Genomic DNA, 26,308 nt, shown 5'->3' on the forward strand with positions numbered 1-26,308 from the left:
TTTTTCTTCCTTTTTTTAAGTTGAGGTAATTATTTTCACTTTTCTTGAAGCTAGTTTTACAAAAATGGTTTGAGGAACGGCAATGGTATGGACTTGAGATCTTGTAGATGACTAAAGGTTTTCTTTGTGGGTACTTGTGCCTTTTCATGGGTTTTGTGTTTAGACCTCTGATGCCTGGACTCTGTACAGTGCACAGCTTGATTTAGAGCTAGTTTAGTAAGCCTGGAGCTGCTTGGAGTTCTGAGGTTTGGGGTATGTCCTAGCACCCACTTGCATACCTGAGTTCATTAGGAGATACCAGTACCTCAGTATCAGTGCTTCTCTTCTCAAGATCTAGGACTTCTTCTGTCTGATTTTTTTCTGAAGGCTCTGAACAGCATTTCATGCTTTCTTAAAATTCTAATGAAGAAGATGATAATAGTGGTAGAACTTCCCTGTTATGATACTTACTTATCAACTAAATTTATCGAGGAAATCAGAAGCCTGAATCTCTGCAGACAAGCAGAGATCTGAAGCATCTTGCCTGTCTTTAAGGTTGTAGTAAGCTTTGGGGACATGGGAGGCTCTTCAGTTGCTGTAATTTTACTGTTGTGCAGGAAGAGTTTAAAGATTCATAAGCTGGAAAACACAACATATATTTATATTGTCTGTAGTATCTTAATGGAAAATGTGTTTGAATGCCTGCTTAGAAACCTTGGTTCAACAAACACTGTCTAACCTAAAGCAGGATCCTATGGCCTTGGTTGTACTTTTAAGTTTAAAACAGCTAAGGCTGAACCGTACTCTGACACGAGTGGTTGTTTGTGTAGACTTCTGTGGCTGACAGACTCTGACATTAAGCAGAGGCTCTGGCTGTGTGGGTTACCATGGCAGGTACTGAAGCAGCAGCAAGAATCTGTGAGGGGCACATGGCCATACAGGAGCATCTCATGAGATGCATGTTTATGCTTTTTGCTTTGAACTTGGACACTTGCTCAGGATGGCACTGCTCTTTTAAATGTGTGTGCATGTGTGTAACTTTCAGTTAGTCTTAGAATTGCAGAATGAGCTGAAAATAATAGATAACTTTTGTTTCCTTCAGTTGTAGAATTTCTGTAAAATGCATTTTAAAGTTTGAGTATCAGTAACAAGCTTTTCCTTTTTTGACAGGCTGGTGAAAATTGCCCCTCAATATTATGACATGAGCAATTTTCCACAGTGCGAAGCAAAGAGACAGTTGGATCGCATCATTGCCAAACTTCAGTCCAAGGAATACTCACAGTACTGAATTTATGCTTTGAACTGAAGTTATTCAGAGGACAGCTTTAAGAGATGAAAGGATTCAAAAGTTCAAGTTGTGCTCTTCACTTTGGTTCAATAATGGCCTTTATTTGAAAGCTTTTTAATTTTTCTTTACAGTAAATATTCCATTCTGATTTCATAAATTAAACATTTATGCCTCCCTTTTGTGTTGACACTGTAGCTCATACTGGAAAAGCTAATCAATGTTTTGCAGTTTATTGAAAGTAGTTCTATATATAACAATGTTATAAGCATTTCTTTAGAAATGGTTGAAAATGCTTCTAAAAATGTGATTATCGACCATGGTATGCATGATCGTTGTAATTGTTGACATTCCTTTTAGAAGTTGTGAAATGTTACAACTTGTGCTTCTGTAGACACAATCTTCGGCTTCAGTACAAGGGTACTGACTTCAATAAAGTCTATTTATACTAATTTTGTGCCACAGTATGTCAGTATTTCTATTGTTTTGATTGTAATATGAGAAGCCCATTTAGTCTCCCATTAAACTGCTGTTTTGATTGACATGGCAGTAGTTTAATATTTTAATACTAAAAGTACAGATGTTTAAGCAGCACAATGATGATATAATATGATGCATACAATGTTGATCCCTTGCAAACTTGTTAAAATTATTTAGGAAAACTCAAAATGCATGCAGATGTGTTAGGAGAATGCTTTCTTCCAACATAGCCCTAAATATTTCTCAGACAGAGCTGTAGTAGCGTGTCCTATAAAGTGAAGTGTGTGTGGCCAGGTAGAAATTGCTCTGCTGGGCAGTGTTCAGGTACTGTTTAGGATCAACACAAACAATAGCATAAGTGACACTGTAGATCAAATCACACTGCACCACTGTAATTTTGTAGTGATTTTTTTTGTGAAATATGATTTGACAGTATAATCCCATGAGGAATTTATAGTAAAATTTGATCACAGGGCTGGAGTACTTCTCTTAGGAGGACAGGCTGAGAAAGTTGGTATTGTTCAGCCTGGAGAATAGAAGGAGGGGACCTTATTGTGGCCTTAAAATACATTGAGTGGTTTTAGAAGAATGAGTGATGATTTTTACCAGGGCCTGTGGTAAAAACTTTAAACAGTGACAGGACAAGGGCAAGGGTTTTACTCTGGTAGAGGGTAGATTGAGATTTGGACATAAGGAGGAAATTTGTCACTGTGAAGGTGGTGAGGCACTGCAACAGTGTCCAGGGAAGTTGTGGGTGCCCAGTTCCTAGAGTGTTCCAGGTCAAGTGGGATGGGGCTTTGAGCAGCCTGGTCTAGTGGAAGGTGTCCTTGCCTGTGGCAGGAGGTTTGAAACTAGATGATCTTTAGGGTCTGGTTGAACCCAAGCCATTCTGTGGTTTCATGTATTTGACGAGATTTCTGTTTTTCCCTCCCCCTGGAATACACTGAGCTTTGGTCCTTCTGGCAAAGAGCAGCTGGATCAGCTCTTGCTGAAACTGGTTCCCTTAGGAAGAGAGTTGTGCTGCTGTAAGGCTGAAGCAAACGTTTTTTGCGTTTGCAGGGCTGATAACTAACCTCAGACTAATTTTAAGCACTGATGTTTGGGGTATCCTGTCCTATTTAAATCAGCAGTGAGCTATAAAATTACTTTGAATACTTGGAGGATTTTCTTCCAGTTCCAACTTTTTTTTTTAATTGCCATTTATATGATGGGGAGTAGAGAAGTTTTGAAAACTTTGTTAGGGCGTAAAATAGTAATAGTGAAGATTAAAATGTCAGAAGATTAAGATTTGAGTGGATTTATAATATGCAGTGGGACTTGGCAGTCTGTCTTGGGTTTGTTAAGTGAGAGGGAGTGTTAGATGAGTCTGGACTTTGTTAACCTACCAAACCATTTTCAGTAGGAAGGAAGGAAAGAGCTTCACTCTACATAAAATGTCAAACTGGATTGTGTTTTCTGACTGCAGTTAGAAGAGGTTTTATTTAAAACAGGTATTCTGAACTCCTTAAGCAGCTGGATTTCAAACTAGTATTCCTGAACGTGGAAATTGCTGCTCTAGGATGACTTGGGCTGGATATGTGGGGTTTCCTGATGACTTGCTTATCTATTATGCTGAAAACTGGCTGCTCCCCAGGTAAGACTTGCTCTAGTATTTGTGTGCAGCCTTCAGCTGAACGGTGTAGAACCACCTTCTGCATGACTTTGCCTAGGTCTGGCAAGGGCCACAGACAGTTCTTCGCTTGAAATGCCTCAGGGACCCCTGAACCAGCTGGCATCAGCTGCTGTAGCTTAGGTCCTTGGGGATGGGGGAGCAGATGGCTATGGCTGTGAGTGGAACTTGACACAGGAAAGACTTTGGCTTCTTTTTGGTGGTTTTCTTTTTCCTTAAATTGTCATATTCACAAGCTCAGCTTCAGCTGTGACAGGTGACCTGGGCTATTTCACTGTGCTCTGCCTTTGCTACTAGGAATGCAAATACTGCTGGCCAAACTCATGTCCTCTGACAGCTGTGCAACCCTGCCACCTTCCAATTAAGCTGGTGACACCTGGGCTTAATTGGAAGGCTGGTGGTGTCCCAGCTGTCACTGGGGACAGAGCAGGCTGGGTGCCCCCACCCCTCCTGCAAGCAACGGGAACCAGCTTTCCTGCTGGGATGCTGATGGAATCTGGGGGATAGTGCTTCAGGAAGACATGGAAGCCTTGACACCTGGGGAACCTATTGCATTTGATACTTGTGTATTCCTGAAAAACACACCCCTTTATTAAAGAACTCACAAAGCACTTGCAGTACTTGAGTTTAGGACTAAAGCATTTTCTTACTGGGGACTGTGTGCACTGTGTATGGAACCTTTTGCTAAGAGTTGAGCAGTGGAGAATGGCCCCAGGGTTGGAGTGGCTTTGTGCAGTCTGTTCTCTGCCTGGTACTGATCTCAACTGAGGCTGTTCAGGGCAGAAACACAGACTCACTTAAAGCACTGTGGAGAGTTACTGCAAATCTCACTTTTGATGTAATTTTAGAGCCATATAGCAGTGGGAGGGGAGCCAGGTGTCTAAGGAGTCACTGTCTCTCTCTGAAGGAGTAATGACAGGGACAGCAGGCCTTCTTGAAGTAAGATGTTTCCTGACTCCTACAGGGAAACTATGAGGAGCCACCTCCTTAGCTACTGCTGTCTCAAGGGTACAGCAGGTGCATGCAGAGGAACTTAGGTTTGAGAGTAGCTCTGGGTTTTTTTAAAGTTCAGTGTTGAAAGATAAAACCTTGTTCCCTTTTTTCTGATGGGAAAAATGTCAAGAAAGTTTGCCCAGAGAAACAAAAGGAGACCAAGAAAGAGGCATAGAAATTAGACTGCTTTATCTATGAGTGTAGGGAGGTTATTGCCTCCCTCTTAAACATGTTAAAAATCCTCAGAGCTCTGCCCGTTGTCAGAGCTCTGGCTGCTTATACTTACATACTTACACAGCATGCAGTCAGTAAATAAAGGGAAAAGTTGGAAATCAAGAGTTTGCTGGTGTCAAAATAGAAATTCAGCTTCTGTTTTATTCTGTGAAAAGCCACAACTGACTACATGACACTGGGACTCTTTCTGCTGGTCTGTGGAGTGAGGGTTCCCAAATAAACTGCAGAGCTGTCCCCAGCAGCTGCAACATTTGCTGTTCTGCTGTGCTCCCTACCTTACTGACACCACTTGAGAGTGTTCAGACTGCTAGTCAAGGGTGTCTGTGTGTTTTGGAGTAGAGATGAACTGCTCTTTAGGACTTACTGGTTATCTGCTTTGGAACAATCTAAAAGAAAAAGTGATGTGTTGTTTACTTAGAGTGATCTTTTTATCAGAGACATTCTGGTGGTTTTTGAAAATATTTGATTTGTATATAATAAACTGTTTATAGTGGGGGACTTTTGGAAATACAGAATATGGATTAGATGACAGGAAAACAGTACTAAGTGAAAGGGGTATATTTTTTGAAAAGAGGAAGTCTTCAGTCTTAATTGTGCTGCTGTGTAATAACTCAAAGCAGTAAAGGGTTAGTATCAGTGTGAGATAATGACTGTATTTAGGTTTGTTAGACACAGAGGTAGTTACTAATGGCTAAGTACATGTGGTTAGGTACATATCTTCATTATGGAGATACAAAGTGACCAGTTAATACTGTGTTTAGATTAGCACTTAGAATTTTTGTCAGGGAATAGAATAAATGGTGAGTCCATGCTTTGCTGTGTTCTGATGTCATAAAAGCCCCTGAACTCTTGCTTTTGGGAGATCTGTATGTACTGCAGTACTGAAGACAGATGCTGATGTTCCTTTGGGGTTTATGGGAATGTCTTCATTCTTTGTACCTCTGCCCATTCATGGAAGGTGGAGAGCAGCTGGTTGGTATGTTCTGTATCACTTTGGTCAGTTTTGTCTGATTTCCACCTCCCTTTTTGGATCAGGGCGTGTGACACAGCATTGGTTTGTGACATGTAACTTGCATCCTGCACTGCTACGTGGTGCATACTGAAAACTGCTCATTATTTGCCATAAGAAATGCAGTTTAAAGCAAAAATGCTGACATTAGCTTTCACTATTGTTGTGGTTTCATCTGAAAAGGTACCATAGCAGAAGTCAAAAGGCAAGGTTTTCCTACCATCCAGTCCAGCTACAATTATTAATTTGTAATCAGATTGCTCTAGTTCATTACTGATAATGTATAGCAATAAAAAGCCATAGCACACCATGACAGTAGAAAGCAGAGAGTTATACCATAAAGTACACAAATTTATTCACTTACTGTAGTTCATGAAGATTAGACATTTATCTTGGTTTTAGAACAGCTGAGGGTTTTAATAATAAACATACTTTACTCTTAGAAGTATAATCTTACTCTGGTAGTTTGTTGACCTTTCAAAATTATTTAACTTGCTCTGGTAGTTTATTGACCTAAATTTATTTAACCTTATGTCTATGTATGTGACATTAGATTTATATGAAGCAGAGGGAAAAATTTACTTGGTCAGCCTAGTTTGTTTTTCTACTAGTACTACTGACACTGGTAGCTTTGTTTTGGGGTATGTATGCTTCCTGGAACTGTTCCTAGAATTGGCCATTGGTTCCCAGTAATACAAATGTCTCATATTTTTAAGCTTCAAATAGGCAGCTTTAAAACCAGAATGAAACCATTATGAGAGCATTTGCCCCTCTCTTCTCTTTTTCTTTCACAAATGACAAGCTTGGGCTGCCTCTTAATTGGAACTGATGTGTTTGAGATAAGTGGTTGGCATCAAGGAGATCCAAGCTTCCACTATCAAGGGATTAAACTAAATATGGTAACGGCAGTAAAATAACATTCCTGTAGATAACAAGACTAGTTCTGCTGATTGTAGGTGTTTGATCTTGCAGTTTCAACTCGAATATAGTGGTTTCTCAGGAACACTGAATGTATGTTGGACAGATGATAAAATAATTTTCATTTGTGTACATCTCAGCTCTGAGTGGTTCTTCCAGCTGTGAAAGCTATGCAGTAGTTTTGTTGTATAGAAAAATAAAACATAGCACAAATTAATGCTGATAATAAATATTTCTTGTGGCTTTAAACATGTGTTATTTTGGGTTGGTCTTATTCCTTTAGCTAAAGTAGGCCTTTTGACTTCCATTTGAATTCAGTGTTTATTTTGTGAGCCTATTCTATTAATGGTCCCAGCCTCATTGCTTCCAGCAGCATAAACAATAAACACTTAGAGCATCAGCTCTTACCGAGCTCTATTGAGTGGAGGGTACTGGTGGATTTATTTCCTGAATGCTTTGTCTATTTAAATATTCAGCTGTGCAGTCAAACCACTTCTTATATTAGTAACCAGTTTTAACCTCAAAAATAGCAACCTTTTCTGCTTTGTGAAGATGCTAGTGTTTGTTATCAAAATTCATGTACTGCTTTAAAGACTCACAGGCTTAATTTGACCTTTCAACCCTTAGGATGGTGTCTTTGAGGTTATTTCATTTTGCATGTTGAATAACAAGTAACTGATAAGCCTTTACTGTGACAGGGATAGTATCGTTCTTTTAAAGAAATAAATGCCCTTTGAACCCTTTCTGAAAGGCTTGCAATTTGTACAGAAAGGCTTACAATTTGTGCAGCAGCAGCAGCAGCAAGTCTGAAGCAGTGTGAGCGACATGTTTCTCGAAGCAGCTGTCCAAGAGGGCATTGATAGCTTTGTTCCCATGTGTTACTGGTTATACAATATAATGGAAGTAAACTCAAATTACAGCTACTTCTACATACTTTAAGCAAATACTTTGATTAAGAGCAGAAATCAAATACAAGAATTGGCAAGAATTTAAAATTCCAGACTTGCTGTTCACAATATGTACCCTGTTTGTTGAAAACTGACATTTAATACTGTGTAAATTTATGGACAATGAACAGTTCCTCCTTGTAGGCAAGTCACTGTTAAAGTGTTTTTGCTCTCAAATTCCCTGCTGGACTTGCTGCTATGTAAATCCAAACACTATTCAAATGTCTGCTCTCTATATTCTCAAGCATTGTCAAATACAAGGTTGAACAGTAATGTGGTGGTTCTGACTCTTCTGCAGCCTACAGAAATCCTGCTTGTTTCTGGAGGAGACTTATGGGAGGAAAAGTGAATAGGCAAATCTCACTTTGAGATCTCATTCATAATCACATTTGTTTTTCACAAAATAATTGTCTCTAATGGATATTATTTTTGCAAGTAAAGTTTAAGCGTCCAAATGTTTGTAGTCTAATGGCTTGATATGAGACTAAAGTTTAGATCTCTCATTAGGTACAGTGAGGTACAGAAATTAATTTTCTTTTATTTTTAGCAAACTAATTTGATCATAAAAACAACTCTATAAATGCTGGGTTTGCTAGACTCGGAGTAGAACTTCCTAAATGAGGAACAAAGTCAACAGCAAATCTTTGTTCTTACTACTTAAAAAACTTCAACATTAAAAAACCTGCTTTAAGAAGAACAGTTTATTCTTTCCCTTGATTTTGGCCAATATGTTAAGAAAAGGACTTGGGCGTAGCACCCCAACAGGCATACAAGCTGCAGACCATTTCTGGTACAAATATGTGCCTAGGTTTTCTCCTAACAAGGTTTGTTTTTCTTAATTGGCTCAAATATGATGTCACTAAAGAAATCGAAACTTAGTGTTCTGTCAAAGCCCTTTGAAACATCTATCAATTATTTCTGAGGCTTTGCTGCCTCTTTGTGGTATTTCTTGTGTAAAAATGGAATTCTTTATTGATCAAAGCTTTTCTTGGGTTTGTGCAAAAGACAGTTAAATGCAATTTCCCCAAGTTCTAGCACGTGTGGCTGGGAGTCCATTTTCCTCCTTCCTCCATGTTCCTTCCCACGTGATACCAAAGGAGTAGCTAAATATTGCTTGAGTCTATAATACAGTTTGTGATGGGAAGGTGCTGCTGCTGTATCAATGAACTTTGAACAATGTGCTGAATTAGGTGAAGCCTCCTCCCTTTTTCATTATCTGAGCATTGAGGAGATCTCACACCCTTCACTACATCCATCCTTAGACAACATCTTTACTGTGACCAATAAAATAATGCTGAGTCCACTCCTTTTTCATCACTCAGTACTCTGCTAATGAGCCAAATGTACCCAGGAGCTGGCAGAATAGCTGGGGGGTGGTTCTCAGATGTAAAGATACTTACACTAGAGGCAGGGACTCATGACAAGCTAACCATCTTGATTCCTGCTAATTTGGGTTATTCTAGGGTTCTCCCCCCAGCTCTGATTAGTTACTTCATAACTATAATCAAGCAAACATAATCACAGGAATGTTATTTTGGGGAAATTATAATCTGATAGGGCTTTAGCAATTTATTTACATTGTTAATTGGTGATGAGGCTATAAAAGTTATGAACTACCTCATAAGTTCATGCCTGCTGACATTTGAATGGCATGTATTCACTGGTTGTTATTTATAATTTTGGGGGTATTGAACTGATGGAGATTACTCATGTTGAAAAGCTGCTGGAAGGCCTGAACTAGGAATTAAATTATCATAGTGGCTTCATTTTGTTAACAGTCTCATTGAAAATATCTTGCTTGCAGGACAATCAAACTCATCAGTGTTCTGCTCTTCCACTTCAGTAGACAAAGTTTTAATCAGTGGCACACTTGATCTTGCAAAATTCAGGGAAAATAATTTCCTGCATTTTTGAGATGAGCAAAATTCATGTAATCTAGCTTTAAAACCCCTGTCACTTTTTTTTTCTTTCTTTCTGAATAATCAGCTTTACTTCATTCAGTTGCCTTTTTCATGTAACTTCAATTATCATGATGACCCAATGCTTAGATGGAATTAGCTCATGGATGAAGAACAAGCAACTGAATCTGAACTCAGGCAAAGCAAATAATAGAGTGATGGTGAGATCAAAACATTTTGAGAAATGTACCATTTTCTTTGCGGTTGAGTATTTTCAATTGGTCTTTGCATTTAGATGGCTTTAGAGAACCTTGTTACTCATTTCTGATGGTCTTATGCAGCAGCACTGAAAAAAAGTAGTTTTTTTCTGTCCTTTTTCCCCCTTGGAGCTGCTATCCTATCTTAGCAGTCATCTAGCTTCAATTATTTTTTTAGCTTTTGGATGAAGCACAACAGTTTATGCAATCTTCACCATCTAGGAAACTTTAGAAAATGTGTTGCATTCCATTGATGTTCTTGTTCAAAAGTTAAGGCCTGAACCCAGCTCTGGGATTGGAGACCAGGAGTACCAAAGCCAGTGCCAGTGACTTCTTTGGTGTAACTGAACTTTCTGAAATAAGGGTATCACTTGTTTTGTGCAGTAACCACAAGTATTTTTTTAATGGTATTGTGTAGCTGAGTCGGGAGTGGTGTCCTAGGATACTTTTGAAAAGCTGTGTTTTGAATAATCTTGAGCTGTTATCCTAATATTGGAAACTCTGCACCTATAGCTCTTGTGGCTGAGGCTGCTGGATCCAATGTGCAGAAGCTGTTCTGGGAACTCCAGGTCTCTCAGGTATCTTGGAACTGGGCTGTGTAGCCATGTTAAGGTGAAAAAAGCTATTTGGATTTTACTTAGAATACAGTGAAACCCCAGTTGACTAAAGGATCACTGAAAAGATGTTTTAGAGATGACCACAGTTGCTGTGTTCTCATCCACTTGTAGTTTGATTCTCGTTTATGTCTAATCTTACATTTTTGTATTACAGACACAAGTTATCTTTAAAGTTAAATAGACACCTAAACACTCTGAAATCTTCACTTATTTCTGCTTTAAGTAGGCTTTTACTCCTCTGGGGCTAATTACTTTTATAAACATTGTCTAACAATGTTGCTTGACTTTTCCAAGGGTCCTGGTACTTATGCTGCTGATCTCCTCAAATATTAAAAAGATGTAATACCCAGCTCCAGAGGTGTTCATAAAGCCAAATAAAATGATTTGTTGGAAAGTGCTAAGGAAGCTTTAAGGTATTAGCCTAATAGAAAACCTACCAGTGGACTTCTAAAGCCTTTCCTCTTCAATTTTTATGGACTGTCTTAATTGACTTTTTATGCACTTATGAATAGGCTACAAAGAAAGCAGTTTCTTTTTTCCCTTTTTCTTTTACCTGCAAATAAGATAGATGGACAGCTTCTAACTTTATTTCAGAATATCTGATATTATGGACTTCCCCTCTAAGAAGTGATTTTCAAGTAATGAAGTCAGGTAAAGTTACACATCTGCTAACACAAGTGACAACAGTGAATAAAATAATAGGACTCAAAAACATTTTGAGGTGTTTATGATCACAAGCTTTAAAAATATGGGGAACATAGCACTCAGCTTAGATGCCACACTGACTACTGGAGGGACACTAAGCTACCTAAACAAAATGTACAGCCATGGAGTTACAAAATCCTGATTTAGTGGCTACAGCTGAGTTGAACCGCGATTCCTTGGGATTGTTCTGATAATCTCTCTTCTTACATGGAACATATAAGTTGCACAGGGATGGCTTTTCTATCCAATTTCTCCATATGCTTCTCAAACCAAAGACCTCTAGGAGCCTTCCTTGCTCTTCAAGAAATTTCTAAAGAGATTACTCCACATAAAGAAAAGGAAGTTGCTCTGGCTTTTGCCTGTAACAATGAGATACAAGTTTCCTCTTTGAGAGGTCTCTGACAATACCTGGCACTTGGTGATACCAAGATAAAATCTATTTATTGTCTCAAACAACAGTCCTTGGCCCAGTCTTGTCTTGCTGCATTTCATGGTCTAACCCCAGGCAGCAGCAAAGGCCCACACAGCCACTTGCTCCTTCCCCACCTCCAATGGGACGAAGGAGAGAATTGTGAAAGTGAGAAAACTCCTGTGCTAAGATAAAGACAGTTTAACAGATAAAGCAAAAGCCATGTGTACAGACAAAGCAAAAGAAGGAATTAATTCACCCCTTCCCATGGGCAGGCAGGTGTCCAGCCATCCCAGGAGCGCAGGGCTCTCACACAGAAGGGTGACTTGGGAAGACAAACACCATCACTCAAAACATCTCTTTTTTCTCCCCCCAGCTGTGTGTGCTGAGCATGATGCCACAGGGTATGGAACATCCCTTGGGTCAGCTGGGGTCAGCTGTGCTGGCTGTGGCCCCTCCCAACTCACTGTGCACCCCCAGCCTCCTCACTGGTGGGGTGGGATGAGGAGCAGAAGAGAAACCTTGATGCCACATCAGCCCTGCTCAGCAATAGCAAAAACATCCCTGTGTTATCAACAGTTTTCAGCACAAATCCAAAATACAGCCCCACACCAGGTACTGCAAAGAAAATTAACTGTATCCCAGCCAAAACCCAACACAGTGCATCAGCATCTTGCTCTCTGTGAGAAGGCAAGACCAGTCTAATTCAAAAGTTTCATTCTGATTCTCTTTTTTTTTTACCTGCAATATCTATTTTGGGAATAAATTCCACTCCTCTCCTACTCCTCCAAGAAAAGTTTCTATTTTATTAGACTTAGAAAATCTTTAAGGTGAAAACATGGAAGCAAAGAGCAAAGCAAATTAAACTCTAGATTGTATTTAATAAGATGCTTTTCTAGTGCTTTGACAGTCTTTATCTAGTACCCTGGTACACTGTAACTGCACAGAATTATGCACCTCTGAAGATATTTGAGTGATTTTTCTCAGTTCAATCTGCACCAGGCCTTTTTTTTTTTCCCAGCACCAGTGGAGTATTAATGGTTATCCTGAGATTACTTTTGTTATTCAAACATTTAATGGCTTTTGCTATTGCCTCCACCCCTCACCAATCCATTTTCCCAAATTCTTTACAAGAGTTTATTTATCTCCACTTCTTCCTGTCTACAAAACTGAATACACTTTTAGCATCTTTTCTATGGAGATGTTAGTGCACTGGGATGGGATATAGACAAGAGCTATTTGTGGATTTTATCATGTTAGGTTACACACATCTGGTAATAGAAGTAGCATACAGTCAGTTTTTTACATCACCGCCACCATCATGGTGACAATGATGCCACCATGAGCTAACTCACACAACAGATAAAAGTGATTATTGGCCATTTCAGTAATGGCTGGTTGACTGAAAACACTAAAAATGATCTGCAGGAGCAACGCACAAGGCTGTCAGTTTTCAGGTGTTGTTTTGCTGCCAGCAGAAGTGCACTCTTCGAGGCCTTGAAAAGCTTGGGAGGAGTTCACTGCTACCAGCAAAGACTACAACCAGATCTGCACTGGTAACTGATCACTGTGCAATTAGGCTTAACCTCCTACCACTGATGGTCCCCCAGAGGAACTCTCTGAAATTCAAATGAAGAGATTTTGAGCTAGACCAAATGGCTAACAGCAGGGTGAGGAACAATGTTTGAAGGAAAAAGATAAGAAGAAATCCCAAACAGTTGACAACCCATAATATGTTTTAAGAGTTTTAAAGAACTTGGCATGAGAGAGGCAGTATATCTGTCACTAGACCAGAGGATAGTAGGGTAAAATGCTACCTACTGAAGTGTATAAATACATCAGATATTAGGGGGAGAAGTGCAAAATTTGTCTCAATAGAATAAATAGCACAGAGGTCAGGCTATCCTGGAGTAGAGTCAGAATTGAATATACTAAGACTTAATATGAAGATGAAATATGCAAAGTGAAATTGCTTAAAATTTTAGAAGTGAGATGCTTTGAACACTCATTCAAAGGGAAATTCAAGAATGATGGTGAAGTGACAAGGAATTTTTTTGCCTTAATTGTTGCTGTCTGAAAAGCTGAAATAAATTCTTAAGCCATGTGAGTTTTGTGGGTGACTGATGAGCAGCCTAATCAGGATGAAGCCTCTGAAAGCAAATACTGGAGCAATCTGAGAAACATATCATTATGAACATAGTGAACACCTTGTTTCTGATCTGCTTTCTACATTTTGTTATTGGGACTCTTATGCTGTGTTTTTAACTAGTTTAGGGAAGGATGAAAGGCTCTTTGACCTCATTTGGGACAGAGCTGTCTGCCACAAACGTTCCTCTGGATTATGAATTCTTGGCTAGCCTTCTTTTGGACAAAGTCAACTCATGTGAAAAAGGTGAGTTTCTGCTATGCTTGAATGTGTTTCACAGAATTCCACACTTTCCATACTCATGCCACAGTTGTTTTCTCAACAAATAGAATGATCAAAAGATTCTATGGGTTTTACTAAATGGTGTTTTCTTCCTAGGAGTGTCAGGTGAGGGGAAGTGAGGACTTTCAGTGGACTTTCGATCAGTTGTGGCACAAAAATATGTCTTTCTACTGATGGCTGTGGCTGTTATGACTGCTGGGTAGTGCTCAACAAACTACCCTCTCTCCCAGCTAAGCTTTGGAAGCAAACACAATATTTTTTACAAGTTAAAACCATATTTTTATATGAAACAAAACAGTTATTCTGAATAAAATACCTTCTATATTATTTGCTTTACATTCACAATTAGCTGAGTTTTGTGATATCAGTGGTAGTTGATGAGGACAATGGTCCCCTTGTCACAGGTACGGGGTCTGCAAGCAGGATAAGGCATACTAGAGGAGCGGAGTCAACGTAATCCAATCTATTTCCGCTAATTTCCTGGAAAACACTTAAAGATCATGCTATTTTGCGCGAACTCGCCGTGTCCGATGAGCGATTTAGCTTACGGGCCGTCAGTGTTACCCTTCCTCAGGGCGGGCGGGTCCCGGTGCCCCGAGGCAAACCCCCGCGAAAGGAGCAGCCAGCGGAAATCGCACCTGTCAGGACGGCTCTGAGAAGTTTCCCGGCGGTTTTCCCGCCCCCTTCTTCTCGGGCGCCAGCGGCCGGGCTGCGGCGCCGGTGTGGAGCCCGTGCCCACACGGCTGCGAACGGAGCGACAACTTTGGCGGCACGGCGCGGCAAGGCACGGCACAGCACGGCACGGCGCGGCACGGCACGGCACGGCACGGCACGGCACGGCGCGGCAAGGCACGGCACAGCACGGCACGGCACGGCACGGCGCCGAACGGCCGCGCTCGCACGCTCAGACACACGCGGTACCCGCGCCTCCATCCCTGCCCGCCTGCCAGCCAGCCAGCCCCGCTCCCCCGCACGCACCGCCGGCCGCCGCCAGCGCGAAGCTGCCGGCACCACTCCGCGGGGGCAGCGCCGGCGGCGGCAGCGACCGCGCAAGAGGCAAGAGTTTGCGAGGGCTGCTCCTGCCTTCCCGAAGAGGTTTTGCGCCCAGAGGATGGCTGGCTGCGGGCTGTCGGAAGACGCTTGCTTCTCCTCCTTCTTTTACAACTACACCTCCTCCTGGGAGACCTCCTACAACCAGGTAAGAGGTGGCCGGTGCTGCGCGCTCGCCGCCGCTGCGCCCGCCCGGCTCCTCGGGGGAAAACGAAGGTGGTGCCAGTGTGTGCAGGAAGGGTCTGGAAGTGTTTCTGTTCAGCCTGTGTGTGTGTGTTGCGGGTGGAGGGGTTAAGTCAGCCGAAGAAAGAAACGAGAGAAAAGAGCCTCTTCCCGTGTGCCTTTCAGCCCCTTTCCCTCTGCGCCCTCCCCTCCCGTGAGGAAGAGGAGCGTGAGGAGGACTAAGGAACGAGAGCCGTAGCCCGCGGAGGGCTGTGTGTTGCCCGGGAGCAACTCGGGGCTCAGCCGGGCAACTCGGCCGGAGTGCCCCGAGCCTGCCCTCGGCTGCGCTGAGGGGCCGCGCTGAGGCAGCCGGGCGAGTTGGGGAGCGGGGTGCGAGTGACAGGCTGCGTGCGAGAGGGACCCCCCGCTCCCGCTTCCTCCTCCTCAGAAATGGCTGCATACGCATCCAGATCCGTAATTTCGGATCCTGCCTAGGTGGAAATAGTTCGGCTCACCCATCTCTCTCTGTGATTCACCCCCGATCCCCCCTTCACGCACTTAACTTTGATGACTGTGCAATGCGGAGCGCGCAGCCGGGTAGCGCCGGCCGGCTCCGTCCCTCCCGCCCGCGCCGGGGCTCGGGCAGCGGGGGGCGGCTGGCGAGGCGGTGGGGGAGAGCGGGGGGAAACCAGAAATCGCGCCTCAGAGGTAGAGAGCTATTCTGGGAGCCTCCGAAGCGCCTTTAATTAAATAACTGTTGTAGTCTGCTGCCCCCGCTGCTTGTCTGGTGAAAGTCTACAGGCAACTGTCATTTATAAACTACACCGGTGTGTGTGTGCGTGCGTGCGTGGGGAAGGGGTTTTCTGGCGCTGGCGTGACAGGAAAAGTTGGGCAGCGGATGGGAGCGGGCGAGAGGCGCCCCGGGCTGTGCGGGCGGTGGTGCCCGCGGGGGGCGGGAGAGCCGGGGGACGAGGGGGGTCACTCCCTGCAGGGGACAGACCCGCTGAGCTCAGGGGAAAACGTGCAGCCCTACGACCCCAGTTTCCAGGCGACTGAAGCCCCCGAGCTAGCAGCTGGCAGTCTGAGGTTACACCTCGCGGCGAGGCAGGGAGAAGCCGCGCGCACTTCCCTGCTCCGGGAGTTGCCAACGCCGAGCGGCGAGGAGCGGGGCCGGCGAGCCCGGGCGCGGTGGGGCTCCGAAGCCCTGACAGCCTGCTCGTCCGAGGCAGCCGAATAAATAAAGACGTATCTCTGTGTCCCGGCTGCGAGCGGACCCCGCCGGGCGTGCCGCCCCGGCCGGGAGAGCCTTCCCGGCGGGGAACAAGTCAGGCTGGCGTGCGCCGAGCACAGGGGCGCTCGAGTGGGGACCAGGCGCGCATCGAGCGTAGAGCCAGCGCTGAAACGCCGTCTCCCGGCGCGCCGGAGCCCCTGTGGCTCGGCGAAGCCATCCGGAGCCGCTGTGGTGGCCCCGCGGCCGCCGGGTGCGCGGGCACAGCGCGGGCACAGCGCGGGCACAGCGGCGCTCGGCCGGGGAGTTCGCGCCGAGCTCGCCGCTCGCAGCGGCTCGGGGCGGCCGGTGCTCCCCGGCCCGCTCGGGCGTGGGTGCCTCTGCACGTACCCGGGGCACACGCCGGTGCCAGCGTGCTTGTATGAGCACGGAACGTGCGTTATTGTCCTGCTGAATGAGAGCCCGTGCAAGTCGCTGGGATTTAAGAAGGGCTCATGCCTGATATAAAAGGCAGGCAGTTACAGGGAAGACTCCTTTGAAACCATCAGAGGGGGAATATGCTTAGGAACGCAGACAATAAAATCAGGTTTAAACCAGCTCCTTTATCTAAAGTTAGTTTCATTCTGTAGCGAAACAGTTCGGTGAAAGAATGTCATTGTGAAATGATAGGTTCCCTTACATCCCCTTTCAGGAGAGCAAGCCGTATCACAATGGAAGCAGGAAGAATTGCTGGCAAATCCAGAGTTGATCTGCTCTAAATACCAGTGTTGAACTGTATCTAAGGGAAAACGCGGGAGATAATTCAGAATGCAGAAGGTCTATTTATAGCAGGACTATATAAACCGTAGGATATATACACAAAGTTGAATTAAATATGCATGATTAGGAAAGGTGTTTCGAAGGAGAAGGTGTAATCATTACATAGCATTACAACGGGCGAACAGATGAGCTTGCAAGAGCTTCCAGGGTGAAGATGAGAAGAATTTTTAAGACACATATTCTTTCTGGTGCTCAAGGCTCCTTTCTATTTTCATCTTTTGCGTATTACGTTACCATTTATATCAGTCAAATTCATCAGCTGAGGATTAGCGGTAGATGTTAGTCTGAATATGAAATCAAAATGAATATGGGATTTTGCTGCAAATACATTTTTCTTACAAGTTTTAGCACTTAAAAAGGCAGACTTGGCTCAGACTTGACTGTCAGCCATATTCGTGTTTGTTTGTTTTTACCTGAATTGAGTTAAAAAAAAAAGCTTCCAAACCCTCTTGCTAAATTTAGCAACATAGCCGAAATAGAATTTGTTTTGTTTAAAACAAAACAGCAAACAGAAAAACTTTAAAAAAAAGTGCTGATATGAGAAGATGGGTTGACTACTGGAAAAATAGTTTTTTGTTCCAAATCAATATGATGCACTCTCAACATCTCATACGAGGTAAAAGGATCCCTTGTATAATATCAATAGCGGCTCAGCCATAGCTTTCTCAGAGGATCTTTTCCTGGCATCTCAAGGCTTTAATGAGAGTAAAGTAATCAAAATACAACTCAACAATGGAACCAGTCAGGTTAAAGAGAACAGTGACTTCTAGAAGCATAATATGCTGTCTGGCAGCTGTGAAAAGAGATCTATGATGTTTGCTTTATAATTCAGGGAGTTTGAGAGATGTGTTTCAGCCTTTATATTTTGGTGCATTATTGCAGTTCGTTTTTAAGCACAAGCTTATATGTGTGATTTGTTGGTAATATTCTTGGAAGGAGCTTTTCCATTGCATATTAAATTTCAAAGTGCATCGCAAAAATGCTTGTAATGGAGAAATCATGTCTAGAAACTTTATGAAGTCTGTTTTGAATCAATTTCTTAGATAGTCTTCCAGAATATAAGGCTCCATATTAGTTACAAATAAGACTTCACATTATTAAGGATAACTTCAAAAAGATTGAGTGTTCTCCTGAAGCTTGCTGTCTTTTTTTATAGTTATTGTGGTACAGGGACTTAACCATTATGCTAAATTCCAGAGCAGTCAAACTTGTAGACTTAAATCCTGAGAACTTTGAACTGTGGTTGCATAAACCTACCTGTGTTGTCTTGCCAGTTTGTATAAAACTGAGATGAAGGAATATCCATCAGATTTCCTGTTGATTTATTCTGTATTCTTCATTTTTAGACTGTCACTCTACTTCTCGTTCTTTATTTTTGCCGGAACCTTCCCGAGTGTGTCTTCTGGAAATTTTCTTTACATCTGTTTCTTATTTAGTAGTCATGAGTAAATAACAGCTATTTCTAAGTGCTGCAAGGGGTATTCAGCCTTTCAAGAGCAATGATATTTCTCAGCATAACCTGTCTATGCAGAACTGGCAGCATTATTTGTATTAATTATTTTTAATTCTCCAGTTAAGAATTGGATATATCATTGTGTTACTAATCTATATGGTTGGAAGCGCTTGAAAATAATTTGAAATGTAGTTTGGGAATGAAATCTGGATCCATAAATCTGGATGCTTACTTTAATCTGACATCAGAATCCTTGCAGTACAGAAGTAAAATGAGGCGTATGCTGCCTGATTGATGCCATTATTTCAGAGATTTTTCCATGCAACTTTCAGCCGTGGACTTAGTAACTGGCACCATTTTCTTTGTCCTGTGTTTTCAAACATAGCAGTGCACTGTACAACATACTTGGGCAAAATGTATTCTGTGGGTATGAGTAAGTCAGTGAAAGATGGAGCTAAGAGCCAGCCTTGTGGGTTGCCTCTTTGTCTTTACATGAGCAGGGACAGAAGTGCCCTAGCGTAGATTTCTGCCAGTATTTTTGGGGAGTTGAACTGAGTGTAGTATATTGCTGTTATGCATTTTAATTATTTTACTTAAAGTATGACCAGTAGCCATTTCTCAGGGGCAATTGACCAAAATAGACTTATTGGCTTACTTTTGTTTCCATATTTTCTGGGTTTTTTTCCTTTAATGGTATTTGAGTAGTAGAACACGAAATCTACGCAGGTTTGGAAACATGCATAGATTAATTTGTGTTAATGCCCTACACGTGTATAGCATATACTGAGTATGTCTGTGTATGAGAGGGTTGAATGAGAGATACCAACCTGTACAAGATTGGACAGTGCACTTCATGGTTTTTGAAGATGTTTTTCTTAAATGGAAAAAGACAGTCAATAGTTGTACAGTATTTGGTGGTGAAAACCAATGGAATAATACCAACTTCAACTGAAGTTACATTTTAACTGAGTCTGTAACATCTGTGCAAATTAAAAGAAGGCTGTCAAAACTGAATTAGTTGAGAAAAAAAAATGCAATCCTGGTTTAGTATTAACAGAAAATATTTTGCAATTTTAAAAAAGACTGAATCCTGGATTTGAAGTTTTCCTGACTTCAAGGGGTGTTTGTTCAGCACAAAGCTGAAAAAACAGCAGTAGAAATGAAAGTGAAACTGAAGACACCTATTTTCTTGACATCCCAGCAAATGATAAATGATAGGATAATGAGAAAGATGTAGTTTATTAAAAACAGGTAATGGACTTTATTAAAAATGTTGTTAAACATGATTCTCTTTCTTTCAGTGATTAATGCCTAAATTGCTTATTCAACACAGTAGCTTAGAAAAGTGTATTCTGATGGCAGGTTCATCTCACAAGAAAAGCACGGTTTAAACTAGGAATGGACCATTTCCTCATGCCCCAGAGGAGAGCAACTGAATAGTTACACAGCAGAGCACAATAGCACCACTTTAAAGCACATGCAGAAAATGGGCAAGATATTATTGTTGTATCTAATTTTAGAGGAAAAACTCATGTGCAGATTGTAAGTTACAGTTATGGCTGCGATGAACTAATGCTGTTCAGTGCTTTATACATAAGATAGGATTTTCAAAAATACAGTTTTGTTCAGGAGAGAATGTCAGTAGTTCTAGCAATGCGTTCTGAAGGAAGAGGGCAGGGAGTTCTTAGCTGGTCAAATGTTCATGTGATCTAAGCAGAAATGTAAAAGTGCAGGGTTTGCATTGGAATGAGAATGGGGTCATCCACCCTTTGTACTCATCATCAGGGAAGCAGAACCTTCTTCCAGAGAGACCATAGGAAATCAATGTGTACACTTTGCTAGTGTAGAGATAAATGGGTACTGCAGAAGGGTATTAAATATAAAAGGGCAGCAGTAAAATGATTTACTACATGAAGAAGTGGAACTTTCTTTTGGTCACCTAAAAAGCAATTTTCATTTTTTCTGATAACATAATTATATATTTTTAATACTAATAACAGAAAAGGCTGGCAAATCAGCTATTTTACATTGATTTGAGCTATACAATACAAGCTAGGAAAGCCTTGATAACAAATTGCAGCTTATTTACAAACATATACATGGGTTTTTTTTTAAACAAATTATCTGGCACTTATAATTTAGATTATAATGATCTGATCTGACTTACCAAAAGTTAATGGGTTTTTTAATGTTTTTTTCCTGAGGCGGTGTGGATGCTTGTGATCCAGTTTGTCTCGCCATGACCAGAAGGTATCACTGAGGGATACCAGCACAACGGATGCACATAGGAGAGAACCTGACGTACATTTAGGTGTAGAGGCTTAATGAAATGAGGAAGAGCAGGTGCACAGTCCTAATGTGTCGGTGGTTTTTTAATTTCCTATGATGTGTGTGTCTGCTGTGTGAGCAAAACTCCTTGTACATTTAAAACTTACAGGACTGTAAAACTGCTAAAAAGGACAGAAGCCAAATAATTCCGCAGTATTTTTTTTTGTCTTAGGCTCTGTGTCCTCTGCAAGTGGCAGTTAAGATTCTCCTTCTGCTACATAGCTGTGTGTTACTGTCTCCTCTCTAAAGGTAAAATTAAGGTGAAGACAGATTAATAGGAGAGCGACCCTTGCTCTGGTTATAGCACTTGTGACACTGGTGCTAATTTTGGAAGGAGAAATTGGGTATTCGCGGTTCCACGTGAACTCACTGTGACCCAAAATGATGAGAGGTGTGTCTACGCTAGCACTTTTCTTGAAGGCAGGAGTGTGCTGTGTTCATCCCAACACTGCCGTGCTTCAGTTAGTGTTGTAGGCTGATCTCATTGCAATTGATCAGAATTCCTTTTGGATAAAGCTGGACTGTGTTCCAGGAGTACCCCTAGCACATTTGAGCTACAAATTTATATTCAGCTGAAGAGATGAGATCAGATCTAGGGTGAGGTTAAATAATCAAACTGTACCTTGAAGCGTGTGGTGCAGAGCATGGAGTGTGGATGTCGGATCCTCTGACCCTGGCAGAGTCACAGTTCTACAGCACTTGCTTGTGCAGACAGTCCTTGCATTCAGTGGAGTCTGTCTGGCAGACAGTGCATGGAAACCCATATGTGGGAAGCTGGTTGGAGGCTTGTGGATGGAACAGGTCACCTGACATGCACCCTCATGTTGCAATCATAAGGCCATTATTCTTTCCCTCAAAAAGGGCAGTTTGTGCTGGCCTGAAGAGGAAAGGTTCATTTCATCACTTGTGATACAACACGAGCAAATAAGAGGCACTGGTACTTTGGCTTGCTAAAGCTCTCCACATTTTTAACCCATTTTATTATTTGCAAGAGCAATTTAGTTCCTAATGTTAACAATGAGTGATTATGATTCTGTACTTCCGTTTACAGCACAAATTAGCATTTTGTTTTCCATTACAGCTTTTGAATGAGGAATTTAATGTATAATTTGCTGCAAATAGATGTTATCATCTCTTTGGATGTGAACAACCACATAAACTTGAGCAAATGATAAAAATGGAATCAATTACTTCTCAAATGGAAGTAGTTTACAAACCTTCACAAACAAAATAGCAATAGTTGGTGGTTATTGTAACAAATAATTAGTTTTTTTTTAAACAACATTTATTGAATTCTATTGACAATTTACTAATTGCTTATAGAATATTTAATCATCCCCCTCACAAAATACGTGCCAGAAAATATATGGATTTTTTTAAACTGTAGATTCCCTCTGTTGTCCTTGTGTGAAGCTTTTCTCATACTTTTACGTTTATATTCACCTGTACAAATGTTCCAGAAGGGCAGCATTGAACAACCAATCATGCTGCTGCTGCTGATTGGAGAGTTTCACAGTACTCTGGAATTAGCAGATTAAGATTGAAATTGTGGAGGAGGGAAGAATTAAGAGTAAGTGTTGTAGGCTGTATGCAAAGCCTGCTGAACATGATGTAAATTTTTCTGCCACTTTTGACCTCGTGATCTATGTTCTGGTTATTAGAAGGGTAAAGAAGAGACATTATTACAGTTGCTAGAATGAGTGAATGCTGTCAGTCTCTACTGTAGGGGGAGGTAATATCTTGTACTTTAATGAGTTTCCTAGTTTGAATTTCACAAAGAAAGTTTTCCACTGTCAGTTGCTGTGATCAGTTTCTGTATTATACAGAGTTATTCATGTCTGGAAAAATACCAATCCACAGACAAAATCACTGTGAGAAACAGTTCAGAATCACACTCAATCTCTCCCCATTGCAGAGACTTTCCTCATGTCACTGAAGAACATAATCCAAGCGTCATTTTCAACCCCTTCCTTTCAAATGCTGATGATTTTCTACATACTAGCTTGCATATTTGTGTATTTCTGGTCCCCTAAAGCTCTGACCCTAAAGTCACCACCTACATAATTTTCTGTCACTGTGAATTAATCAGCCTTTTTCTCACAGTCATCCCCAGTAACCCCAATGTATCCATCCATTTTCTATACAATATAATCTTTGATTGTACATAGTGTCTTGATTGTCCCTACATACTCTCTTACCCTTACTTAAAAATACAAATTGAAGTCCATATTTTGTCTCACTTAGTACTTTAGACTTTACACCTCTTGTCCTTTTAAAGTCTTTGCATAATTTAGTTTTTTCCCTGTTTACTGTTAATACCACCTCTTTTTGTTTATTACTGATGCTGGGTTTGATCCTTGCTGGGTTGGTTCCCTGAATGAGCACTTTTTGCTATCTCCCCTTTGAGTCACTGAAGTCATGAGCCCATTGAGGAGGATCATGTAGGCTTTCATCTACCTGGTGTCTTGAAAGCCATTGTTGTCTAATATTAAAAATGTGTAAACTTATTTTGCACTTGGAAAACTGTAGAACAAACTGACCAAAACCCCATTCATCACTCTGCTGCATTTCACTCTGTTCATCTGTTGCTTGTTTCTTTAGGTTGATGTCTGCTGCCATACTTGGATCAGTCTGTAGATCAGATGCACAATAGCTTTTTATTCTTCTAATAATTAAAAAAAGAAAAATGATGTATTTTCTCATTTGCTTCACTCTACCAAACACTGAAGTAATTAAGGGGGAAAAAAGAGACAGAATGGGAATAATATAGCTTGCAGTTCGGGATCCTATTTTCAGCCTTTTAGCTTTCTTTTGAGACCATGGAGCTGCTTGTTTAAGATAGGGATTTTTTCCTAATTTTATTTTTAAGGCAGCTGTTGTAAAAGTTCGCTTGACTTCTCATTTTGACTATAAGTTTGTTTATTTGTTTGGTCCTTTTTTTTTCTCTTTCAGAGCAAACTTGGGCTGGAGCAGATCAATGTTATGATAACTGCATGTTTGCAGTGAACATTTTGAAGCTTGGAATGTGTGTCTGGTGTAATGATTCCTGAAGAGCTGATTGAACTTCATTTTAGTAATGTGTGCATGGCTTCGTAAAACATATCCACAGTTGTCACAGGCTGCCTGGACTCAGCAATTCACAATGTCAGAGGTTTATTTGGATTGTAAAACTCACAAACTCACTCCAATGAGATGATTTACGTCAACCATTTTCTTTCTTTTTTCTGTTTCTTTTTTAAATTATATTTTTTGAGTCAAACAGCGCATTGTGAATTGATGTATCTGCTAAACTTTGACTTGGCATTCATGGTACTTTTTATTATATCTGCCTGCTACCTACATGTCTCAGTTTGCTTAGGCCTTGATCCAGCAGACCACTTAATTGCTCAACAGTAAACACTTGGAAGTCAAGGGAACTGCTTACAGGTTTGAAATGGATGTGTGGTGTATGGGATTAGGGTCTTAAACAGCTGTATCTTGAGGGCAGAGAGCTTTGCTCCCATCTTGTTTGTCAAGAACTTGCCATGCTTTGAATACGTGACAAGTATTGATGGTAACTGTGGTCTGGGAGCAAGAAAGCAGTGAGGAGATCAAGGAGATCTGGTCATGGTAAAGGAAACCTGCCAATTCTTCTGTGGGGTTCATTCTCTTTCTTTTTAAAATAGTTTTACAAATAAAAGATGATTACTCTTCTCCCATCCAAAAAGCTGTGTGATTAAATGCATAGGTTGTGCTCTAAAATGCAAAAAAATTACTACAGAAAGCCTTCCATGTAATATATTTGAGAGTGGGAAACTCCAGGTTTAAAGAAAAGGAAAAAAAAGATGGCTGTAAACATGTAATGGTAAAAAAAAAGAGAATATTTTAAGTAGGACATGCACACACTGAAACAATAAGAAAATGAACTACTGACCAAATAAATTAACAAAACAAAAGTAAGGTTGCACTCCCAGCCTTTTTTTATTTTCATCCAAAAGACTGTTAATTGCTGGAGGATTAAAAGAATTCATATTCAAGGATAGAAAGTGATAACAATATGCAGAGCTTGGATGCTCCAGCTATATAAGAGACAGTGAAAGGAATACTTTTCTCTCTGTGTGATGTCAAAGCCAAAAGAGGGGGGGGAGAAAAAGGAGGGGGCTGTGGCTCTTTGATGTCACTTACAGAATAAGAATAATGCTGTAAAAGAAATAACATAATCTTTTTCTATTTATCTAAGTCCTTTTTTTCCTAAAGAGTTAAGGCAGCATTGTTAATTGATTTTTCTGACGCTCGTAATAACAGCTGTATTAAAAATAATTTACAAAGAATTTTTTTCTAGAAGCTGAGCCCTGCAGAATCTGTTGTAGAAAAGTGGGTAGAGAGTGGATTATTATACATCACTGTTCTCACATAATTATAATCTGCTTGATTGGTAAAATGCATGTTGTGCTTTTGCATTGTCCATTTTCAACCAGTGGTGTCTTTCCAATAAGATTTGCTGGTTTAATAGTAATAGCATCAGGAAGTCTCATGCCCTTTCAGTGTAAATAAAGGTTGTCCTCACAGCTGCTCAGATGGTGCTGGCATAGTAGCCATCTTTGCTGGAGTGTCAGTTTTTGGCTAGAATAGTTTAACACACTGAGGCTTTTTTCTGGTTACCAGTGGTTGAATCATGTCCAACTGTGAAAACAGATGTGTGGCTTTTTTGGGAAGTAAAGTTAATTAGGGGTCATTTATGAATTGATTATTTTTTTTTTTTTAATTAATACTTTATTTTTAAATTTATTTACTGTGAAGTTAGAGAATTCCTTTAGAAAACAAATTGGGTGTTTTTATGAACATGAACTTGGACAGATCCAAACAAACAAGATTCTAAAGAAAATTTTGGGTATATCCACGACAAAAAGAACCTTTCAATTGCACATTAGCTTTTAAAACAATGTTAAAAATGAAAACAATAAATACTTTATATAATGATAACTAATAAATTTGAGACAAAAATGGAAAATAAAAATGACTGGTTTATTTTGGTGCATATTGTGTATTAATATTGCCATCTTGCCATTTTGTAAGGCAGCTCACAGTCTTTTCAAATCTGTATGGGCCAACATTTAACACACTCATTAAAGTTTTTGTTTTATTCATGTTTGACTTTCATCTCTGAAAGGAATTCTTTAGGTGAAAACTGGAAAATATTTGCCACGTTTCAGATACTATTTTTCCTTTTGTATTTACTATAGTCATTTGTACCTTTAACATTGATGTCTATTTTTAAGTCTGCTAGCAGACAACCCAGTTTTGTGGAAAAGAGAGCTTTCCATGTGAAGAAAGTTTTAGTTTTGTGATTCCTTTCTTGTTCTTGATTGTTATATAAAATAAAGAGTGAATATGGAAAAAAACAAAGAGTAGCAATTGCTGTTAAAATTAATGAAAAAAATTAAATTTGATAAATTACAAA

General features: G+C 40.8%; 2 protein-coding genes across 4 annotated transcripts in view; both read left to right on the forward strand.

Annotated features, from left to right (window-relative positions):
* DHX15 (DEAH-box helicase 15) overlaps nucleotides 1-6,816 on the forward strand; it is a 45,236-nt gene extending 38,420 nt beyond the window's left edge. Inside the window, exon 13 of the mRNA XM_039698741.1 lies at nucleotides 1,150-6,816. Within this exon, the coding sequence (XP_039554675.1) occupies nucleotides 1,150-1,267 (118 nt within the window). The 3' untranslated portion in view covers nucleotides 1,268-6,816. The remainder of the gene's footprint in view (nucleotides 1-1,149) is intronic.
* A 7,902-nt stretch (nucleotides 6,817-14,718) lies between these two features.
* PPARGC1A (PPARG coactivator 1 alpha) overlaps nucleotides 14,719-26,308 on the forward strand; it is a 364,561-nt gene continuing 352,971 nt past the window's right edge. For 2 of the 3 annotated variants that reach the window (XR_005626495.1, XM_039698889.1), the window contains exon 1: nucleotides 14,719-15,026. Coding sequence is in view for 2 of the 3 variants with exons in the window: in XM_039698889.1 (XP_039554823.1) it covers nucleotides 14,940-15,026 (87 nt within the window). In the remaining variant the exon portion in view is untranslated. The remainder of the gene's footprint in view (nucleotides 15,027-26,308) is intronic. The other variant, XM_039698886.1, reaches the window with a different exon arrangement.

The sequence above is a fragment of the Passer montanus genome, unplaced genomic scaffold, assembly GCF_014805655.1.
Source record: "Passer montanus isolate IOZ18808 unplaced genomic scaffold, ASM1480565v1 scaffold13, whole genome shotgun sequence".
In the NCBI taxonomy this organism is placed as follows: domain Eukaryota; kingdom Metazoa; phylum Chordata; class Aves; order Passeriformes; family Passeridae; genus Passer; species Passer montanus.